The 21,200-nt window shown below is 43.0% G+C and overlaps 1 protein-coding gene, 1 long non-coding RNA gene and 1 pseudogene across 2 annotated transcripts in view; 1 reads left to right on the forward strand and 2 right to left on the reverse strand.

Moving 5' to 3' along the window:
- The window catches only part of LOC132431612 (uncharacterized), a 53,441-nt gene that overhangs the window by 25,769 nt on the left and 6,472 nt on the right, over positions 1-21,200 (reverse strand). The window contains exon 2 of the long non-coding RNA XR_009520776.1: positions 17,512-17,566. This is a non-coding gene — a long non-coding RNA (uncharacterized lncRNA). The remainder of the gene's footprint in view (positions 1-17,511; positions 17,567-21,200) is intronic.
- Positions 233-478, reverse strand: LOC132431848 (small ribosomal subunit protein eS27-like). Its single transcript, XM_060021609.2, has one exon. It carries the CDS (start codon positions 437-439, stop codon positions 233-235), a length of 207 nt encoding a protein of 68 aa, XP_059877592.2. The 5' UTR covers positions 440-478.
- Positions 5,435-5,962, forward strand: LOC132431849 (small ribosomal subunit protein eS10-like; annotated as a pseudogene).

The following is a 21,200-nucleotide window of genomic DNA, read 5'->3' on the forward strand; positions in this document are numbered from 1 at the left end:
ACACATATGTTCCCATATCTTTTCCCTCTTGCATCACCCTCCCTCCTACCCTCCCTATCCCACCCCTCTAGGTGGTCACAAAGCACTGAGCTGATCTCCCTGTGCTATGCGGCTGCTTCCCACTAGCTATCTATTTTACGTTTGGTTATCCTGCATGTTTTAATAAATTTTTTTTTGTATCCAAAATGTGTTTATTGGGATGGTTTCCCATTCATCTTGATTCAGGGTGATTTTAGTGCTGCTTCTGTCTGAAGGAGCAACCTTCTGTAAGCCTTGCTTTTCCTCCTGTAGGCTGGCAGAGGACAGTAGAGCAGCCAACACACAAAGCTACTGTTTGTGCATGGCTAAAGACAGTGGTGATTTTATAGCATCCCGGGCATTTCACATCCATGAAATAAGAACTGGGGCTCTGCACCAGGCACTTCTTCTTGTGTTTCATCTTCTCTTCTGAAGAGGGATGAAGGAAATCCTTTGCAAGAGGCAAGTTCTCATGGGAAGGTCATCACTGCCGGACAGGCTGTATGTTTTAATACCTGATAGGACTGGTCTCTGAACTCCACCCTCCCTCCATTTCCTTTACTTCTTCTGAATTACATTGAGTATTTTCTCTTATTAATTTATTGGGAAGAACTTTAGAAACTGATACATTACCATGCTAACAAAAGAGACACCTTTGTTTACAGCCATTCTTTTTTTATTTTTTGGCCATACCGCGCAGCTTGCGGGATCTTAGTTCCCCGACCAGGGATTCAACCTGGGCCTATGGCAGTGAAAGTGCCAAGTCCTAACCACTGGACTGCCAGGGAATTCCCTGTTTACAACCATTCTTTATATATTCCTTACTGTATTCTGATGTAGTTCATATGCGCTCCAAACATCCATGGTGATTTATACTGGAAGTGGTGTGCATGCAATTTGTGATTTTGTTGAAATATTATTGCAATAGCTTTAGAAAAGCAGTTGACACACATGCAAGTGTTAATTTGAGTCAACTGATACCAAGGGATAATGCTTGATTTATGGTAAGAGGTTTCATCGAAATATTTCTCCTAGTTGTCACTTAGCAAAGGTAATTGCTTACTAAGCTAGTCTCTTTGCATAAATTTCAATTTTCCAGCATTTGATTAAACTTGACAATTGGGATTCTCCATGGAAACAGCGGAGCAAGATGCTACACCTTCCAAAAAACATAAAAATAGTGCTCTCTCATTTGTTGCCTGGCAGCAATACTCCTTGTTTTTACTCACAGGAGAATTTATTTTTGCTGATTGGCGTAACGTTGGCAGGGAAAGGACAAAATAGTTCTCTCAGCAATCAAAAATTGATAGGGCAGTTTAACCTTTTCCTTCTTTTTAAAGACCCAGGTGAGGTCTTCATAACTTTAAATAGCATAAAAAGCATATACTATACAGAAGCATAAAGCATATAAAATATAAAGGCAGAGTGAGTATGATCAGAGAGGAGCCTTCAGTAAGAGTCTTTGAGGACAAAGGTTCTTTGATTAAGGGACACACTAGATGAAGCAGTTGCGGTTCTCAAGCCGTGTGGGTTCAAACTGCATTTATAAGGCTTAACAATAGGTCTTAGTCTAAATTTCATTTTGTCTCCCATCTTGGTTGGTCCCTGTGGTAGATAATATTTTTGTTCATGACTCTTTCTTCCCTCCCCATCCTCGCCATTGCTTACTACAGACGGAGCACACTTCTCTAACTCACTCACTTTGGGTTTGGTCTAGAGAATGTGGGTGAATGTAACAAACGTCATGTCTGACCAGAGGCTCTACATGAATTTGTGAAATTTGGCTTGACCTCCTGCACATGTGTTATGAGGAGAGAATGCCCTGCATAGCCATTGCCCCTTCAGCCTGGGTCCTGGAATGAGAAACACGTGGAGCAGACCCAAGTCTAAGGTCAGGGGAAGCCTGGCCACCCACATGCTGTGTGCAGACCAGCAAGAGAAAAATAAACATTTGTAGTTATAAATCACTGACATTTGGGAGCTGATTACTATGTAATATTATTACAGCAAAAACCTGACTAATATGGTCATCAAAAAAAAAAAAAGTGGTTCTGAAGAACCTAGGGGCAGAACAGGAATAAAGATGCAGATGTAGAGAATGGACTTGAGGACACGGGGTGGGGGAAGGGTAAGCTGGGATGAAGTGAGAGAGTGGCATGGACATATATACACTACCAAATGTAAAGTAGATAGCTAGTGGGAAGCAGCAGCATGGCACAGGGAGATCAGCTTGGTGCTCTGTGACCACCTATAGGGGTGGGATAGGGAGGGTGGGAGGGAGGAGATATGGGGATATATGTATATGAATAGCTGATTCACTTTGTTATACAGCAGAAACTAACACACCATTGTAAAGCAAATATACTCCAATAAAGATGTTAAAAAAAAAGATTGTTCCTATTAGTGCCTACTGTGAGCAATCATACAGACTTTAGAATGTGCACGCTGGGTTCTGATTAGCTGTTCCCCATCTTTCCAGTCATCAGTCAGATGGAGCAGTCTGATTAAATGACTGGCTTGGCCTGACGACGCTGAGGGTGTTCTTCTTTTTTTAATTAATTAATTTATTTTATTTTTATTTTTGTCTGCATTGCATCTTCATTGCTGCTCGCGGGCTTTCTCTAGTTGCAACGAACGGGGGCTACTCTTCGTTGCGGTGCGCGGGCTTCTCACTGTGGTGGCTTCTCTTGTTGTGGAGCACGGGCTCTAGGCGCACGGGCTTCAGTAGTTGTGGCACGTGGGCTCAGTAGTTGTGGCTTGCAGGCTCTAGAGCACAGGCTCAGTAGTTGTGGCACACAGGCTTAGTTGCTCTGCGGCATGTGGGATCTTCCTGGACCGGGGCTTGAACCCGTGTATCCTGCATTGGCAGGCGGATTCTTAACCACTGCACCACCAGGGAAGTCCGCTGAGGGTGTTCTTGAAGGTGAGATTTATTTATTCATTTCTAAAGTCTGTATTTATAAACTAGGGACAGATATTCTAGGAATTCTATTGGTGGAAAAATCAGTTTACAAAACAACTTGTATGTTCTCATTTAGGAAAATTTGAAACATGCACTGGCAGCTCCAGAATTTCTATATAGAATTTCTATATAGGTGGGCTGGATAGCAATCTGATTGGAAGAGAGTTGGGGGTGAGCATAAAGTTTTGACATTTCATTTTTATACCACTTTAATATAATTGAAAAAACTCCCAATGGGCCATATCAAAGAATTACTTGGAGGGAAGCTGATGAAGATGGTGTGGGAACTTTAAGGTCCCATACTCCCAGATACTCCTTGGCCCTGACAGTGCCTATATTAAGTGTATCTATAAATACACAGAGAGAGGGCTGGAAGCATAGACACCAAAATGAATGGGAGTTATAAATGGAAAGTGGAATTTGGGGAAATGTTTACCCTCTTCTTTGTATCTTTCTGTATTGTTTGAATGTTTTGCACTAAACATATATTATTTCCCCCAAAACCAATGAAGTTGTTTTGCACAAAGAAAAGAAAAAGAATCCTACTGACCTCTACTTTTTCCCACATCTTATTTTTTTAATTAATTGATTTATTAATTGATTTTGGCTGCGTTGGGTCTTCGCTGCTATATGCGGGCTTTCTCTAGATGCGGTGAGCCAGGGCTACTCTTCTTCATTGTGGTGCGTGGGTTTCTCATCGCGGTGGCTTCTCTTGTTGCAGAGCATGGGCTCTAGGTGCATGGGCTTCAGTAGTTGTGGCTCCTGGGCTCTAGAGCACAGGCTCAGTAGTTGTGGCACACGGGCTTAGTTGCTCCACCGCGTGTGGGATCTTCCTAAACCAGGGCTCGAACCCGTGTCCCCTGCATTGGCAGGCGGATTCTTAACCACTGCGCCACCGGGGAAGTCCCCACACACGTTATTTTAATCATCTAACTGGTGCCCCTAAATTCCCAAATTTCAGTTCTTCCACAACGTCTTACCCACTTTTTAGCTTCAGTCAGTCTCTGAAAACAACCAAGTGTAAAAGAAACAACATGGGTATAAAAAAGAGCCCTGGGGACTTCCCTGGTGGTCCAGTGGTTAAGACTCCATGCTTTCACTGATGGGCCCGGGTTCAAGCCCTGGTTAGGGAACTAAGATCACACAAGCCTTGAGAGACAGCCAGAAAAAAAAACAAAAAGAGCCCTGCTCTGTCGGGTAAGATTCCAGTTCTAGCCCTTCCCTTCTCTGTAGGACCTCAGCCTCCAATATGCAAAGGGAAGGATTGGGATAAGTAGGGGTTAGAAACTCAAATGCCTAGAGGAGCCAGGGAGGGACAAATGACAGGAACAAATGGGGCTGTGCTGGACTGGAAGAGCCCACCCACCCTCAAGGAAGCATCGCTGCAGGTCCGAGGTTGTCAGGCTTTCCTATGTATCCAGGCACTGGAAGTCGGGTTTTTATATGGAATCTCCTGATTTTTGAATATTAGCAGATGCACTTTAAAACGTTTTGTGAATTCCTTGCAGGCCAAATTAACCTCACCTATGAATCCCTCTGGCACATGGTGAGCTGACCCTGGCTCAGATGCTCTTTAAGGCAGGGGTCCTCAACCCCCGGGCCGCGGACCGGTACCTGTTAGGAACCCGGCCACACAGCAGGAGGTGAGAGGCGGGGGGAGCGAGCAAAGCTTCATCTGCCGCTCCCCGCTGCTCCCCATCGGTCTTACTGCCTGAACCATCGCTCGTATCACCGTCGGAACCATCCCCCACACACACCCGGGACTGTGGAAAAACTGTCTTCCACGAAACCTGTCTCTGGTGCCAAAAAACTGGGGACTGCTGCTTTAAGGCCCACTGTTTCACGCTCCCGTAATCCACTCAGGCGCCACCTAGTGACGGCGACTGTCACAGTTCCCAAGAAGGCAGTGCAGGAAAAGGACTTTCATTTTTTTGGCCTCGCTTGGTGTAGCATGCGGGATCCCAGTTCCCCCACCCCGAACCCCAACCAGGAATCACACCCACGCCCCCTGCAGCGGAAGTGCGGAACCTTAACCACTGGATCACCAGGGAATTCCTGAAAAGGACTTTTCAAATAGATCCATTAGGAGGTAATTTATTTGTATGCCCCCAAAATTAATTTTCTAAATGACTTCCTAAATGGCCTCTCAGGTGTAATTAGAATATAACCAGATAGATCAAAATCATACACAATTTACTCACAGCTAATTGGGAACATAGGATTATGCAAGTGAATAACATTTATTATTTCATTCCAGGCGCTGTTCTGCTTTAAAGTATTATTTCATCTAATCCTCACCATAATCCTATGAATTAAGTACTGTTACTACCCTGATTTTATCAGATGGAGAAACTGATGCCCAGAAAGATCCTGTAACTTGTAACAAAGTCACACAACCGATACCCCTTCCTTTCCAGCTCCGACCCCGGACACAGCAGCTGTCGCGAAACGTTGATGCCCAAGAGGAACCGGATTGCCATTTATGAACTCCTTTTTAAGGAGGGAGTGATGGTAGCCAAGAAGGACAACCACATGCCTAAGCACCCCGAGCTGGCAGACAAGAATGTGCCCAATCTTCACGTCATGAAGGCCATGCAGTCTCTCAAATCATAAGGGTACATGAAGGAACAGTTTGCCTGGAGACATTTCTACTGGTACCTAACCAACGAGGGTACCCATTATCTCCGGGATTACCTCCAACTGCCCCCTGAGATCGTGCCTGCTAACCTGCGCCACAGTCGTCCTGAGACTGGCAGGCCACGGCCCAAAGGTCTGGAGGGAGAGCGACCTGCAAGACTCACAAGAGGGGAAGGCGACAGAGTCACCTACAGATGAAGCGCTGCGCCCTCTGGTGCCGACAAGAAAGCCGAGGCCGGGGCTGGGTCAGCAACTAAATTCCAGTTTAGAGGCAGATTTGGTCGTGGACGTACGTGGTCAGCCACCTCAGTAAAGTCTGGAAGAGATTGTTTTGTGTTGAATTAACGTGTAGTCAGAAAAGATTAAAAAAAAAAAAAGTCACACAGCCACTTAGTAGTGGAGCTGGGATTGGAACCCAGGCAGCCTTAGTCAAGAGGGTATGCTCTCCTAGATAGAAGCTAGATTAAGGCATCATGGTTGTAATAGTCACTTCAGTTGCAAATGACAAAAAGTAAAGCAAAAACAAGGCAGGGTTAGGGTTTCTGGATGTAGAAATACCTGGAGTCCAAACAGCGGCATCTCTCCCCTCTGTCCCCCACTAGGTTCTGCCTTCTTCTGGTTTGTCTAATCTCAAGAAGGCACAGGACAAACATGGTACCTTCTGGCACCACAAAGCAATAGGAAAAGAGCAGTTGTTTAGTGAAAGGTCCTGAAAAAAAAGGCTCACGTTTTAGAGAAAAAAAACTGGATCCCCACCTAACACCACGCACAAAAGTGAGCTCCAGACAGATTAAAGACCTACATGGGAAGATAAACATATAAATTTAAAATGAGAAAATGTGAGAGACTGTCTATGTTGAAAAGGACTACAGTGAAACTCAAAAGCACACGCCATGGGCTTCCCTGGTGGCGCAGTGGTTGAGAGTCCGCCTGCCGATGCAGGGGACACGGGTTCGTGCCCCGGTCCGGGAAGATCCCACATGCCGTGAAGCAGCTGGGCCCGTGAGCCATGGCCGCTGAACCTGCGTATACAGAGCCTGTGCTCCACAACGGGAGAGGCCACAACAGTGAGAGGCCCGCCTACCACAAAAAAAAAAAAAAAAAAAAAAAAAAAAGAAGAAACCACCTGCCAATGCAGGGGACATGGGTTTGAGCCTTGGTCCAGGAAGATCCCACATGCTGTGGAGCAACTAAGCCCATGCACCACAACTACTGAGCCTGTGCTCTAGAGCCTGCAAGCCACAGCTACTGAGCCCACGTGCCACAACTACTGAAGCCTGCACGCCTAGAGCCTGTGCCCCGCAACCGTAATGAGAAGCACGCGCACCACAACAAAGCCCGCTGAAGCTGAAGCCTGCTTGCTGCAACTAGAGAAAGCCCGCATGCAGCAACAAAGACCCAACGCAGCCAAAAATAAATAAATAAATAAATCTATTTTTTTTTTAAAGTCTACAAATAATAAATGCTGGAGAGGATGTGGAGAGAAGGGAACCCTCCTACACTGTTGGTGGGAATGTAAGTTGGTGCAGCCACTATGGAGAGCAGTATGGAGGTTCCTCAGAAAACTAGAGTTACCATATGACCCAGCAATCCCAGGATATATATAATCTTGGGCATTTATCCAGACAAAACTATAATTCAAAAAGATACATGCACCCCTATGTTCATAGCAGCACTATTTGCAATAGCCAACACATGGAAACAACCTAAATGTCCATCGACAGATGAATGGATAAAGAAGATGTGGTACATATATACAATAGAATACTACTCAGCCATAAAAAAGAACAAAGTAATGCCATTTGCAGCAACATGGATGCAAGTAGAGATTATCATACTAAGTTAAGTAAGTCAGAAAGAGAAAGACAAGTGCCATATGATATCACTTATATGTGGAATCTAAAATATGACACTAATGAACCTATCTACGAAGCAGAAACAGACTCACAGACATAGAGAACAGACTTGTGGTTGCCAAGAGGGAGGGGGTGTCGGGGAGGGAAGGACTGGGAGTTTGGGATTAGCAGATGCAAACTATTATACATAGAACGGATAAACAAGGTCCTACTGCATAGCACAGGGAACTATATTCAATGTCCTGGGATAAACCATATGGAAAAGAATATGAAAACATACACACACACACACACACATATGGCCATGACTGTCTCCTGAGCCACTAGCTTCATATATATATATATATATATATATATATATATCTGAGTCACTGTGCTGTGCAGAAGAAATTAACACAACATTGTAAATCAACTATACTCCAGTAAAAAATATAAACAGTAATGAAACTCACACCACTCATTCCCAGGAGGTGAGATTTAAACCCAGATATTTTGATGCTACAGACACTCCCTTACCATCCTTCTAGAGCTGGAGCTCTCCTGCCTGCATTTTTGTCCCTCCCAGGGCTCTGCTCTCTAAGGCAGCACAGAAGGTGAACATGTCCTCAGGCCTTTGCCTTTTAATTGGCAACACCTGGAGCTACAAAGCCCTTCGAAGCCCAAACAGGCTGAGGCTACACTGATGGAATTAGTAGGCAGTGGTATTAGGATTTTAGGATTGAGCATCCAGCCTGGCAACTTAGTCTTCCTCCTAAAGCAGTCACTGCAATAACCCCTGCCCAGTTAAGACCACTGAATAATGATAATAATAACAAACATTACAGAGTACTTAATTAGGTGCCAACCCCATACCGAGTGCTTCACGTGTATTATCTCATTTAATCAGCTAAACAATTAGTTGGGTACTATTATTATCCCCTCCTACTTTTCAGATAAGGAAACTGGGGCTTAGAAAACTGAAGTTAAGATTGTCTGTAGCCAGGAAGCAGTGTGTTGAGACATGATCAGTGAAGTCTGATCACTTGTTCTTGTAGCATTTTATTTCCAGAATGTCTCCTGAGCCACTGGCTTCCCCAATATCTGCACCCACCATCACCAGGACTACCAAAAAAGGAAATCAAATGATGGGCTTAATAAGACATCGAAAACATTATTTTACGTTTCCAAAGCTGTACTTGTTCCAATGGGTGCTGAGTGGGAAGGAAAAAATAGTGTTAACCTCTTCATTAGTGAGTCCTCCCCACCAGCCTGATTCAGCCCCCTAAACAATAGATACAATTACACTGAACAACTGTGTGTTTATTTCCATGTCTAGACACAGAGGTTGCATTTGAAAACAAAAGAGAAGAGAAAAAGGAAAGCACCCTGCTGTTTTTTTAATTCTTTTTGTCAAACTTTTTCTCTGCCTGGATGCCCTTCTTGTGATCAGGAGAATATCAAGACTTTTAAAAACAAACAAACCCTTTCGTAGAGGAATTGGTATTAATTTAGGAGTAAAACAACAATTATTTAAACAGCCTCTAGTCTGAGTAGAAACAAGTCATTTTAAACCTTAGCGGATTCACCACCTGCCAATGCAGGGGTCACGGGTTCAATCCCTGGTCCGGGAAGATCCCACATGCCACGGAGCAACTAAGCACGTGAGCCACAACTACTGAGCCTGCACACCACGACTACTGAAGCCCCCGCACCCTAGAGCCCATGCTCTGCAACAAGAGAAGCCACCACAATGAGAAGCCTGCGCACCACAACGAAGAGTAGCCCCCACTCGCTGCAACTAGAGAAAGCCCACACGCAGCAACAAAGACCCAACACAGCCAAAATTAAATTAAATTAAATTAAAAAACACAACCAAAAAAACCCTTAGAGGATTCAGAAAATCATGAATGGATGCTAAAGCTAGTGATATAGTTTCACGAGGAATAGGTTTTTTACATAGTGTCAGAGTACCTCCCCACAAATTACATATTGATTGTAAAGGGGCAAATAGTAACTTGACAGTGGCAAGACCTGCCAGACAGCAGCTTTAGCACCCAATCCAAGTTCACATCACCAGTATTGAGACAAAGTGACACCAGGAAAATTGACAGCAGGTCTCTCCTGAAATAAGGCTCTGAGAAAGACAACATCATTTCTGCCCCAAAATGCACGACCTGAATCTAAACACGAAGGAACTGCAGACAAGCTCAAATGGAGGACAGTTTACAAAATAACTGGCCTATATTCTTCAAAGGCATCAATGTCATGAAAGACAAAGACAGATTGAAGAACTGTTTTCAGATTAAAGAAGAACGAAGTACAATTGAGTGGATTTTAGTTTATTCTCAGAGGTTTGCAATCCTCATTACTCTCTGATTCCAGGACATTTTCATCATCCCCCAAAGAAACTCTCAAACTCATTAGCAGTCACTCCCCATCCCCCTCCTCCCAGCCCTGCAACCACTGATCTACTTTCTGTATCTATGGATTTGCCTATTCTGGACATTTCGTATGAACAGAATCATAGAATATGTGGTCTTTTGCGACTGGCTTCTTTCACTTAGCGTGTTTTCATGTTGTAGCATGTGTCAGTATTTTTCTCCTTTTTATGGCCAAGTGACGTTACATTGTATAAAATACACCACATTTTGTTTATCCATGCATCAGTTGACAGGCTGTTTCCTTTTTTTTTGGATATTATGAATAATGCTGCTATGAACATTTATGTATAAGTATTTGTGGGAACATTTGTTTGCCCTTCTCTTGGGTGATCTGTCTAGGAGCGGAACTGCTGGGTTTTAAGTTTTTGAACTGCTTTTGGAAGTGGCTACACTATTTTACATTTCCAACAACAATGTATGTTCCAATTTCTCCACATCCTCACCAACATTTTCTATTGCCCATCTTTTTTATTATAGCCATCCTAGTGGGTGTGAAATGGTATCTCATTATGGTTTGACTTGCATCTCTAATGACTGATGACATTGAGCATCTTTTCATGTGCTTATTGGCCATTTGGATATCTTTGGAGGAACTTCTGTTCAGATCCTTTGTCCATTTTTAAATTGGGTTGTCTTTTTTTTTTTTAACATCTTTATTGGGGTATAATTGCTTTACAATGGTGTGTTAGTTTCTGCTTTATAACAAAGTGAATCAGTTATACATATACATATGTTCCCATATGGGTTGTCTTTTTATGGTTGAGTTGTAAGCGTTCTTTTTATATTCTGGATACTAGACTTTTACCAGATACGTAATTGCAAATATTTCCTCCCACTCTGTGAGTGATCTTTTAATTTTCTTGATAGTGTCTTTTGATGCACAAAAGTTTTTAATTTTGATGAAGTCCAACGTATCTGTTTATTCTTTGGTTGCTGTGCTTTAAGTATCATATCTTAAACCACATATCTATGTAAGACACCATTGCCTAATCCAAGGTCACAAAGATTTATACCAATGTTTTCTCCTAAGAGTTTTATAGTTTTAGCTTCTTTGGATTTTGAAGGCAAAATTATACCACCTTTGAATGTGCTGCTCCAGACCACTTGCCTTAAAGAAGCCAGTTTTAAGTGGGGTCCCAGAGCAATAAAACTCTGCAGTGAATCCAGGCTGCGGTACAAGCCACCCTGCCACTTGGGCCTTTTGACACAGCATAGCACTTGAATGTTTTTGGTAAATAAAAGTACCAGACAAAGCCCCAGTAGGAAAATCATAGTCTAAATAGGTACAATTTTGGAGCAAAGCCATGCCCTCTTCTGCTATTAACTATTCTACTTTTGAGAAAAAGTTTCTGGTTTGTTACTAAGCCCTGATAGGACCAGATGCTTGGCTGTGAGAAATCTGGTAACTCTACAGACTGGGTGCTCTCTGACCTGCCAAGCCATGAGGTCAGGTGTGTGCAGCAGCATTGCATCCTCAGATGGTGGTGGTACACGTACACACGAGAGCAGATTGGAGCAGGTCTAAAAGGCATATGCAAGGTGTACACGCATATGGCTAGGACTTATTCAACACCTATTTCTCCTTTGACACCCACTCCTGTTGCATTGCCGCCCCTCCATCAAGCCACACCATGACCTCATGGAGAGTTTCCTAGGACCAGGTTTGGATAAAGAAAAAGCTCATACCTGGTTTACAGATAGATCTGTACAAGTGTTGACTGATTTGTGAAGATCCCTTCAGAATTCCTTCTCCCGTATGTACATTTCCTCTCAAGGCTGCCCACCCCGAATCTTACTCCACTATCATTTCTTGCACAGTGGTCTTGCTTGAAACCACCCCAGCGTAGTAAGCTGTAGCTGCATCTGTCAACAGAAAGCCCCAAGTGGACATAGATGGCACATGACAAAGGCATATTTACCAAAGTATAGCCGAGGCAAAGGCTGGAAGAGTCTCTACTCTGAATGATCTCAGGTACGAGCCTGGCCAATAAAATTTCTGTTAAGAAAACACCTTGAACCAATTAGCTTCTACATGACTCAGGCATACACCTGGGGTATTTGGTAAATCCATTACTCTCTAGTATTTGATCTTTTTTTAAAAATTGAAGTATAGGGCTTCCCTGGTGGTGCAGTGGTTGAGAATCTGCCTGCCGATGCAGGGGACGCGGGTTCGTGCCCCGGTCTGGGAAGATCCCACATGCCGCGGAGCGGCTAGGCCCGTGGGCCATGGCTGCTGAGCCTGCGCGTCCGGAGCCTGTGCTCCACAATGGGAGAGGCCAACAGTGAGAGGCCCGCATACCGCAAAAAAAAAAAAAAAAAAAAAATTGAAGTATAGTTGATTTACAATGTTGTGTTAGTTTCAGGTGTATAGCAAGCATTTGATCTTTTTAATCTATATCTTTCTGGTGTATAATTATAACCACAGGCTAAATTAAGCAATTTTGGAAGCAATTCATCACTTTCACCACAGTATTCTCCTAAAAAAACTATGGTTTTCTACCAAATAGTTTTGTGATCATTGGATTTTTGAGCAATTGTTGTAAAGGATAGTTTTTTAAACATGGTAAAATTGTGACACTCATCAAAATATAAAATAATAATAGGTCAAAGATTTTATTTAACTCGTTAACAAATTAGAGGACTAATAAGATATTATAACTGGGTCAAAGGATAATACAAAGAACCACATATATAAGCAATTGGTAATAATGAACTTACAAATTGATACACAATTGTAATAACGCAGGGAAAGAAAGAATTCAATTGCATTTCCACCTATCAAACTTTAGTTGCATGCCTATGGACAAGAATCATTTGCATTGCCATCAGTTATCTACAATTTATGAATTTACAAAAGAGCTCAAAGACAAGAAAAGGCGCAGATACTCCTTAGAATTAGATGACCCAGCAGGGTGTGTTCAGATAATGTCTGCCTATTTTTCCACTGAAGACACCCAGTAATCATTTTGCTCCATTTCAATGATTTTCACGGTTTCCCCTACATTCTCTAGTTTAACCTCCTTATTTCACAGATAAAGAAAACGAGGCCCAAACAGACTCGCAGATATGGAGAACGAACTAGTGGTTACCAGTGGAGAGAGGGAAGTGGGGAGGGGCAAGATACGGGTATGGGGATTAAGAGATACAAACTACTGTGTTTAAAATAAATAAGCTTCAAGGATATATCGTACAGCACAGGGAACATAGCCAATATTCTATAATAACTATAAATGGAACATAACCTGTAAAAATTGTGAATCACTATGTTGTAGACCTGAAACTTATTTAATATCGTATATCAACTACGCCTCAGTGGAGTTCCCTGGTGGTCCAGTGGTTAGGACCTGGCGCTTTCACTGCCGTGGCCCAGGTTCAGTCCCTGGTTGGGGAACTAAGATCCTACAAGCTGTGCCGTGCAGCCAAAAATTAAAAAAAAAATTTTTTAATTAAAAATATTATGCCTCAATAAAATATAAATAGGGGCTTCCCTGGTGGCGCAGTGGTTGAGAGTCCGCCTGCCGATGCAGGGGACGCGGGTTCATGCCCCGGTCCGGGAAGATCCCACGTGCCGCAGAGCTGCTGGGTCCCTGATATATATATATATATATATATATTTATTTATTTATATATATATTTATATTTATATATATTTTTTATATATATATATTTTTATATATATATATATTTTTTTTTTTTTTTTTTTTTTTTTTTTGCGGTACTTGGGCCTCTCACTGTTGTGGCCTCTCCCGTTGCAGAGCACAGGCTCCGGACGCGCAGGCTCAGCAGCCATGGCTCACGGGCCTAGCCGCTCCGCGGCACGTGGGATCTTCCCGGACCGGGGCACGAACCCGCGTCCCCTGCATCGGCAGGCGGACTCTCAACCACTGCGCCACCAGGGAAGCCCAATAAATGATTTTGAAAAAGAAAAAGAAAAGGAAGACTCGATAAAAATAGCAGTCATTATAATATATTTGCCACAAAGAATGGCAATCATGTTGGAAGCACTGGCTTCTCCAGACAGTGCTGGACCTGTGCTTCTGACCTTCTCATAGCCTCCTTCTGTTACTGTGTTCGTTTATTTCTACATGGACTCTAACCCCTCCCATTGACCTCTTCCTTTTCATTTCTTAATATCATCAATTAACCAGCCTCCATCTTACCCTGGGTCAGGGTGACTGTCTAGTTTGCCTGGTGACTTCACATAGCTAAGCTCAACCACTGTCATTTTATTTGCCAACTCTGGATAAAGCCAAAGCCTTATATCGTTGCTGCATTGTGTATATGAATTACTATCTACAGATAAACCTGAGGTTTATGATCAGAAAACAAGAATTGTTTTTAATCCCACAAACCAAAAGTAGGTTAGCCCTCAGTATCTTTTCACACCTTGCTGGTTTCTCACTTTCTGTTTTCTCTCAAAATAGTTAAACAGAATACAAACAAGCAGGGGTTGCCCACAGTTGTTAGCAGGACTGCTATCTCTCACTGAAACTGACCTGTCAATCCTTCCCTCCCCTTTCCCTCCTTTAAAGTCCTCTGCCTCCTATAATACCCTGCTGGGGTCAAAGTCCTTCACAGAGTGGCCAGTGTACAGTATAAACAGAGCCTTGACACATACTGCGGGCTGAAATCAAGAATGGTAGGGACATGGAATGCAAATCAAAACCACAATGAGATATCACCTCATACCTGTCAGAACAGCTATCATCAAAAAGACCATAAATAACAAATGTTGGCAAGGATGTACAATAAACTTGAAAATCTTGTACACTGTTGGTGGGAATGTAAATTGGTGCAGCCACTGCGGAAAACAGCATGGAGGTTCCTCAAAAGCTAAAAATATAACTACCAGGGACTTCCCTGGCAGTCCAGTGGCTAAGACTCCGAGCTTCCATTGCAGGGGACATGGGTTCGATCCCTGGTCAGGGAACTAAGATCCTGCATGGTGCACAGTGCGGCCTAAATAAATAAATAAATAAGAACTACCATACGATCCAGCAATTCCACTCCTGAGTATATATCCAAAAAAAATGAAAACACTAATTCGAAAAGATGCATGCACCGCAATGTTCATAGCAGCAGTATAGCCAAGATATGGAAGCAACACAAGTGTCTATAAACAGATGAATTGGTAAAGAAGATCTGGTATATATATATATATATATATATACATACAATAGAATACTACTCAGCCATAAAAAAGAATGAATTTCTGCCATTTGCAACAATATGAATGGATCTGGAGGACATTATGCTCAGTGAAATAAGTCAGACAGAGAAAGACAAATACTGTATGTCATCACGTATATGTGAAATCTAAAAAATAAAACAAACACATCAATATAACTAAACAGAAGCAGACTCACAGATACAGAGAACAAACTAGTGGTTTACCAGTGGGGAGAGGTGAGAGGGAGGGAGGCAACAAGGGGTAAGAGATTAAGAGATACAAACTACTATTTATAAAATACATAAACCACAAGGATATATTGTATAGCACAGGGATTATAGCCAGTATTTTATAATAACTTTAAGTAGAGTATAAGCTATAAAAAGTTCAAATCACTCTATTGTACACGTGAAACTAATATAATATTGTAAATCAACTATACTTCAATTAAAAAAATTTTTTAATGGTAAGGACATGAAGTAAAGCAAAATTGTCAGGACAGGAAATCACATAGCAAGCCTTGTCCGTTTGCAAGTGCACAGGACAAAGTATATATAGAGAGAGCTGGGTCTGATTTCCCAGGATTTGCTGCAGTTGAGCGAGGTCCAGCTGTGGCAGGGTTTATAAAATATGGCTACAATCACCAAAGGAAGTTAAACAGTAGCCAGAAGCCAGAACAAAGTTACCCACAGGAGAAAATATCTTGATTTATTTCCGTTTGCATTACTTGCTATAAATAGCATGGCCTTGGCCTCCTTGTACTGCCTAAGGAAAGGGATTTGTGGCCCTATTGTTCTTCCTCCTGTTTTATTGATAAAAGAAAGGGCAAAGGTGGAAGACATACTCCCAGTTGGCAAAGCTGTGAGACTAAACCAGTTGGACTGAGGAGGAGAGACTTGAGATGGGCGGGCACCAGGGTCTCCGGTACTCCGGAGAGAAACAAGTCATAGAGGAGACGTTTCTGTATAAAGACAGTGGCTAATCCATGCAACAGATACGTCCTTTCAACAGATACAGACTGAATGGAGGAGCAGAGTGAGAGATCACAACCAGTCCCTCTATATGGTTACTTGTGTATATCATTCAGTCAAGCTCTTGAAATTCATATTGGAACTGGACCCGCCATGTTTAAACTTGACAGTCCAAAGGGAGGTATTTTCTTGGTCAGATCACATATTCTCAAAGCAAGCAGTCTTAAAATGCTGAGCCTAAATGTATAACTTGTAATGGGATGTCACCTGGCAGATGTGGGAAATTTATGTTTCCAAGTTAGGGGGTGTAGGTATGTACACCAATCCCAAAGGTCTAAACTCACGCTAATACACGTGTAATGAGAGCCACATATGTGGGATGTGTGTAGAGAGCCGGGGACCATGAAGGCCATGTCCAAGGCCAATTCTGAGGCTTAGTATGATGAGGTCTTGGAAAAGGTGCAGCAGTGGCTGTGGAAATGGGCAAAGGTTGTAAGAGGCATTTTCCAAGAATGGATGGTGAAAGATGCTTCTAGCTTTTGAACCTGTATGCGTGCAGCCAGGCCATTCATCTGGTCTAAGGATCTGCTGGACGATCCCAGAGACTCCAATGCACTGAGCCACGTCCTGTGTCCACAACTCTGAGTTCAGGAACTTTGTAGACCAGGCAGCTTACCTGAGGTCGGGCAGGGTGATGATCAGCCATGCTGAGGGTATGTAAATGGTGCCCCACAGTGAAACCCCATAGTGTTTAGCCCCAGGACTGGGGAGGGTCACCTGGCCCAGCACATACCAGGTTGATACATACACACAGCAGTCTGGGCCCAGGAGGGGTCAGTTGAGCTTCCTGGAGGCTGAATGTGACCCTGGAGACTCAGATGTTCCCATCTGCACCTCACCCCACCACCAGCACACGCACATTTATGGTGAGATTGTTTAGGTTCTGAAGCTTGCACTTCTGTCCATCCCAAAGATTGCTGCTGATTGATTTGTTTTCTGACTGCTCGCTTCCTTATGGATCCCCTAGGTATGTAAAACCTGTCTGATTTACCCAAGGGGGTGACTGGGCTTGGCTTTCCTTCCCTTGGAGCCAGCTACTGACATTCATCAATACAGCTGATAAACCCGGGTGAGGAAGTGAGGCTCTAGAAACTCCTATGTGCTGTGGTCAGAACGGCCTCCTCTTCATCATAGCAGGTTCAGGGATATTTAAAACAGTTGCCTAGGGACTTCCCTGGTGGTCCAGTGGTTAGGGTTCTGCCTTCTAATGCAGGGGGCGCGGGTTCGATCCCTGGTTTGGGAATTAAGATTCCCAAAGATTCCACATGCCTCGCGGTGTGGCCAAAAAATTTAAAAATAAAATATAAATAAATAAAACAGTTGCCTAACTTTACCTCTTAAGTGGCAATGGCCAAGCAGTCCTACACACAAAGAAGGAACTTGAAACAATTCATAACAGGGGTTTACAGGTACCTACCTAGTAAACTGGGCATTCCTGAAGGCGGCTGGCCTGGAGTGAGAGACAGCAGGTTCTGGAAAGGAAAATGACCATAAGAGAGAAGTCTTGTTTAATTTACCTAAAGGGTGTCTGCATTTGACTTTTCTTCCATCAGCCCCTTCTATTGACAAATTGTGTCTGCACAGCTATCATGCAATGGAAGAGAAGGTGCATGTGTAAAGATGTTGGTTGTAACACTTTGAAACAGCAAAAAATTAGAAAATATCTCAATGATCACCGTGGAGGATTGGTTGTATAAATCAAGACACATCTATACCATGAAATACTAAGTAACCATTAGAGGAAAAGGTAGAGAAAATATATTTCAAAAACATATGAAAAATAATGGTTTTCGAAACATTGGACACCAGGTGATAAAAAACAGTGATCCTTGTGGGACAAGAAACAAACAGGACTCTTTAACATGGCCTGTGTGACCAGGAACAGTCTGGCTCCTCCCTGCTCCGGGGACCTCGCCTTGCCCCTCGTTCTCTCTGCTCAAGCCACACTGAACATATGTTCATCCCTCACACTCAGCAGGATCCCTCTCACCACAGGGCCTTTGAACCTGCTCTTCCCTTTACCTTGCTAATTTCTACCTTCAGATCTAGCTTCTTCAGGCCTTCTCTGAGCCTCCTGACTCCTGGGCTAGGTCCCACAAAAAACACTCTCAGAATCGCATCTTTCTGCTCCTTCTACCTCTCATTTGTCATAACATATTATATAACATAACAAATATATACAATCAAATGTATATACATACATATGACTCTTCGTTAATATCTATAGCCTTATTGGTTTGTAAATAGACAGGGTCTGTGTTCATTTTCATTCTCCATTGAATTGACACTTTAGCACAGTACATTCCATAACTATTTGTTAAATGTGCAAATCAGTGAATGCAATTCTTATTTGGGGTGATTTTTGAAATATTTAGTAGCAAATATGGCATAGGCACTTTTCATTCAGTACTGGAGTCATCTGTAAACAACCAGCATAACCATACGCATGAACACTAACCATATATCAATATTAGCCCTGACGACATCACAATACCAAAATTTCTAATGCAAACTTATGGTTTTCATTCTGAGTTATTACAGGATTTACGTGGGACCATAAATAATGAAATAATAAATTTAAATGACACAAGCAAAAATAAAATCAGATCTATTTGCTTAATTTCATTTAGAAACTGAAGCAGTTAAGATTAGTTTCAGGGACTTCCCTGGTGGCGCAGTGGTTAAGACTCTGCGCTCCGAATGCAGGGGGCCTGGGTTCGATCCCTGGTCAGGGAACTAGATCCCACATGCATGCTGCAACTAAGAGTTCGCATGCCAGAATTAAGGAGCCTGCATGCCGCAACTAAGGAGCCCTCGAGCTGCAACTAAGGAGCCCAAGAGCTGCAACTAAGGAGCCCGTTTGCCACAACCAAGACCCGGCACAAGCAAATAAATAAATTAATTAAAAAAAGATTAGTTTCAGCTTTATGTGATAGAACACCCAAATTAACAATGAATAGGGGCTGCCCTGGTGGTGCAGTGGTTAAGAATCCGCCTGCCAATGCAGGGAACAAGGGTTCAAGCCCTTGCTGGGAAGATCCCACATGCCATGGAACAACTAAGCCTGTGCGCCACAACTACTGAGCCTGTGCTCTAGAGCCCGCGAGCCACAACTACTGAGCCCACTTGCCACAAGTACCGAAGCCCGCGTGCCTAGAGCCTGTGCTCTGCAACAAGAGAAGCCACCACAATGAGAAGCCTGCCCACCGCAACAAAAAGTAGCCCCCGCTCGCCGCAACTAGAGAAAGCCCGTGTGCAGCAGCGAAGACCCAACGCAGCCAAAAATAAATAAATTAAATAAATAAATTTTTAAAAAAACCAAAAAACAATGAATAAGCCTTGCATGCAACACACACACAAATGCAGTCTGGAACTGGTATGGAGCGTCTATGATATCATCAGGAATGCAAGCTCTTTAAGCTTTCCACTCCTCTATCCCTTGGACTCTTGGCTTCAAGATCTAAGATAGCTGTTAGAGTTCCAGCCATCACATTTACATTCTAGGCAGCAGGATGGAGAATTGGAAGAAAAAGAAAAAAGAGGAAAAGAAGACATGCAAAAACCTTTTAAAGCAGTAGTCCTGTGACTACACCTAGCTGCCAGGGAGAGTAGGAGAAGGGAGCCTTTGATGAGTGAAAATTATAGATTGTATGACTTTTTAAAAATATTCAATGCTTTATTTTTTTTATTGGACTATAGTTGATTTACAATGTTGTGTTACCTTCTGCTGTTCAGCAAAGTGAATCAGTTATACATACACAAATATCCACTCTTTTTTAAAATTCTATTCCCATACAGGTCATTACATTGTATTGAGCAGAGTTCCCTGTGCTATACAGTAGGTCCTTTTTAGTTATCTATTTTATACATATCAGTATGTATATGTCAATACCAATTTCCCACTTTATCCCTCCCCCCACCACTGACTGTATGACTTTGGAGGATGAACTCATCTGGGGTAGGTGACTAAGAGTCTCTACTTCAGAAATGTTCACATTTTACATATTTCTAAAAGGTGGGGGGTAACTGAAGTTCTCAGGAACTTAAGTTGATTACCAGGGGTGGGTGGGTGGAAAAGGGTAAAAAGAGAAGATAATGGGAATGGGAAGTGCAGGTGAGGATAGGGCTACAGTTCTCTGAGAATGCCTTTTTTTTTTTAAAGTTTTGGCTGCATTGGGTCTTCCTTTCTGCACGCGGGCTTTTCTCTAGTTGCCGAGAGCGGGGGCTACTCTTCGGTGCGGTGCGCGGGTTTCTCATTGCGGTGGCTTCTCCTGTTGCGGAGCACGGGCTCTAGGCGCACAGGTTTCGGTAGTTGTGTCACTCGGGCTCAGTATTTGTGGCTCACGGGCTCTAGAGCACAGGCTCAGTAGTTGTGGTGCACAGGTTTAGCTGCTCCGTGGCATGTGGGATCTTCCCCGACCAGGGCTCGAACCTGTGTCCCCTGCGTTGGCAGGTGGATTTTTAACCACTGCGCCACCAGGGAAGTCCACACATGGACTTTAATTTCAAAAAGATTAAGGACTGCAGTTGATTAAAACATATTGAACATATAAAAAATATATGAGTTCAGAATAATTTTTTAGAAAAGAAATAGTCCTAGAGATTGTTGGGACATCAACTTACTCCTCGGAACATCAATAATTATAGGGGAAAGAACTAAGCATTCATCCTACCTTTCTGATATAAACTGAATTTCAGTGTAAACAAATATCACTGTGGACAAGGGAAAGTTTTTCACTGCAGAAGAATTCTAGCTAGGGCTAGGACTAAGGTAAGGCAAGGGAGATGCCTAGTGTATAAAATTCACAGAGGCTCTCAGCCCTGATTCTAGTTAACGGAGGCAGGAGTGTCAAAAGTCGAAAATTGTTTCAACTATTAGTGAAATAACTGATTAAGGCAGTGATCATTAGTGCTTCAGAAACCACTAGGAGAAAGGCTGGTAGGAAATGTATAAAAATCAGACTGTCAGGGACTTCCCTGGTGGTGCAGTGGTTAACAATCCACCTGCCAATGCAGGGGACACGGGTTCAAGCCCTGGTCCGGGAAGATCCCACATGCCACAGAGCAACTAAGCCCGTGTGCCACAACTACTGAGCCTGTGCTCTA

This window comes from Delphinus delphis, chromosome 10 (assembly GCF_949987515.2).
Source record: "Delphinus delphis chromosome 10, mDelDel1.2, whole genome shotgun sequence".
In the NCBI taxonomy this organism is placed as follows: Eukaryota; Metazoa; Chordata; class Mammalia; order Artiodactyla; family Delphinidae; genus Delphinus; species Delphinus delphis.

Bases quoted from the DNA above. Each gene is read 5' to 3' on its own strand.
- LOC132431848 (XM_060021609.2), bottom strand. From the start codon at position 439: ATGAAACACAAGAAGAAGTGCCTGGTGCAGAGCCCCAGTTCTTATTTC.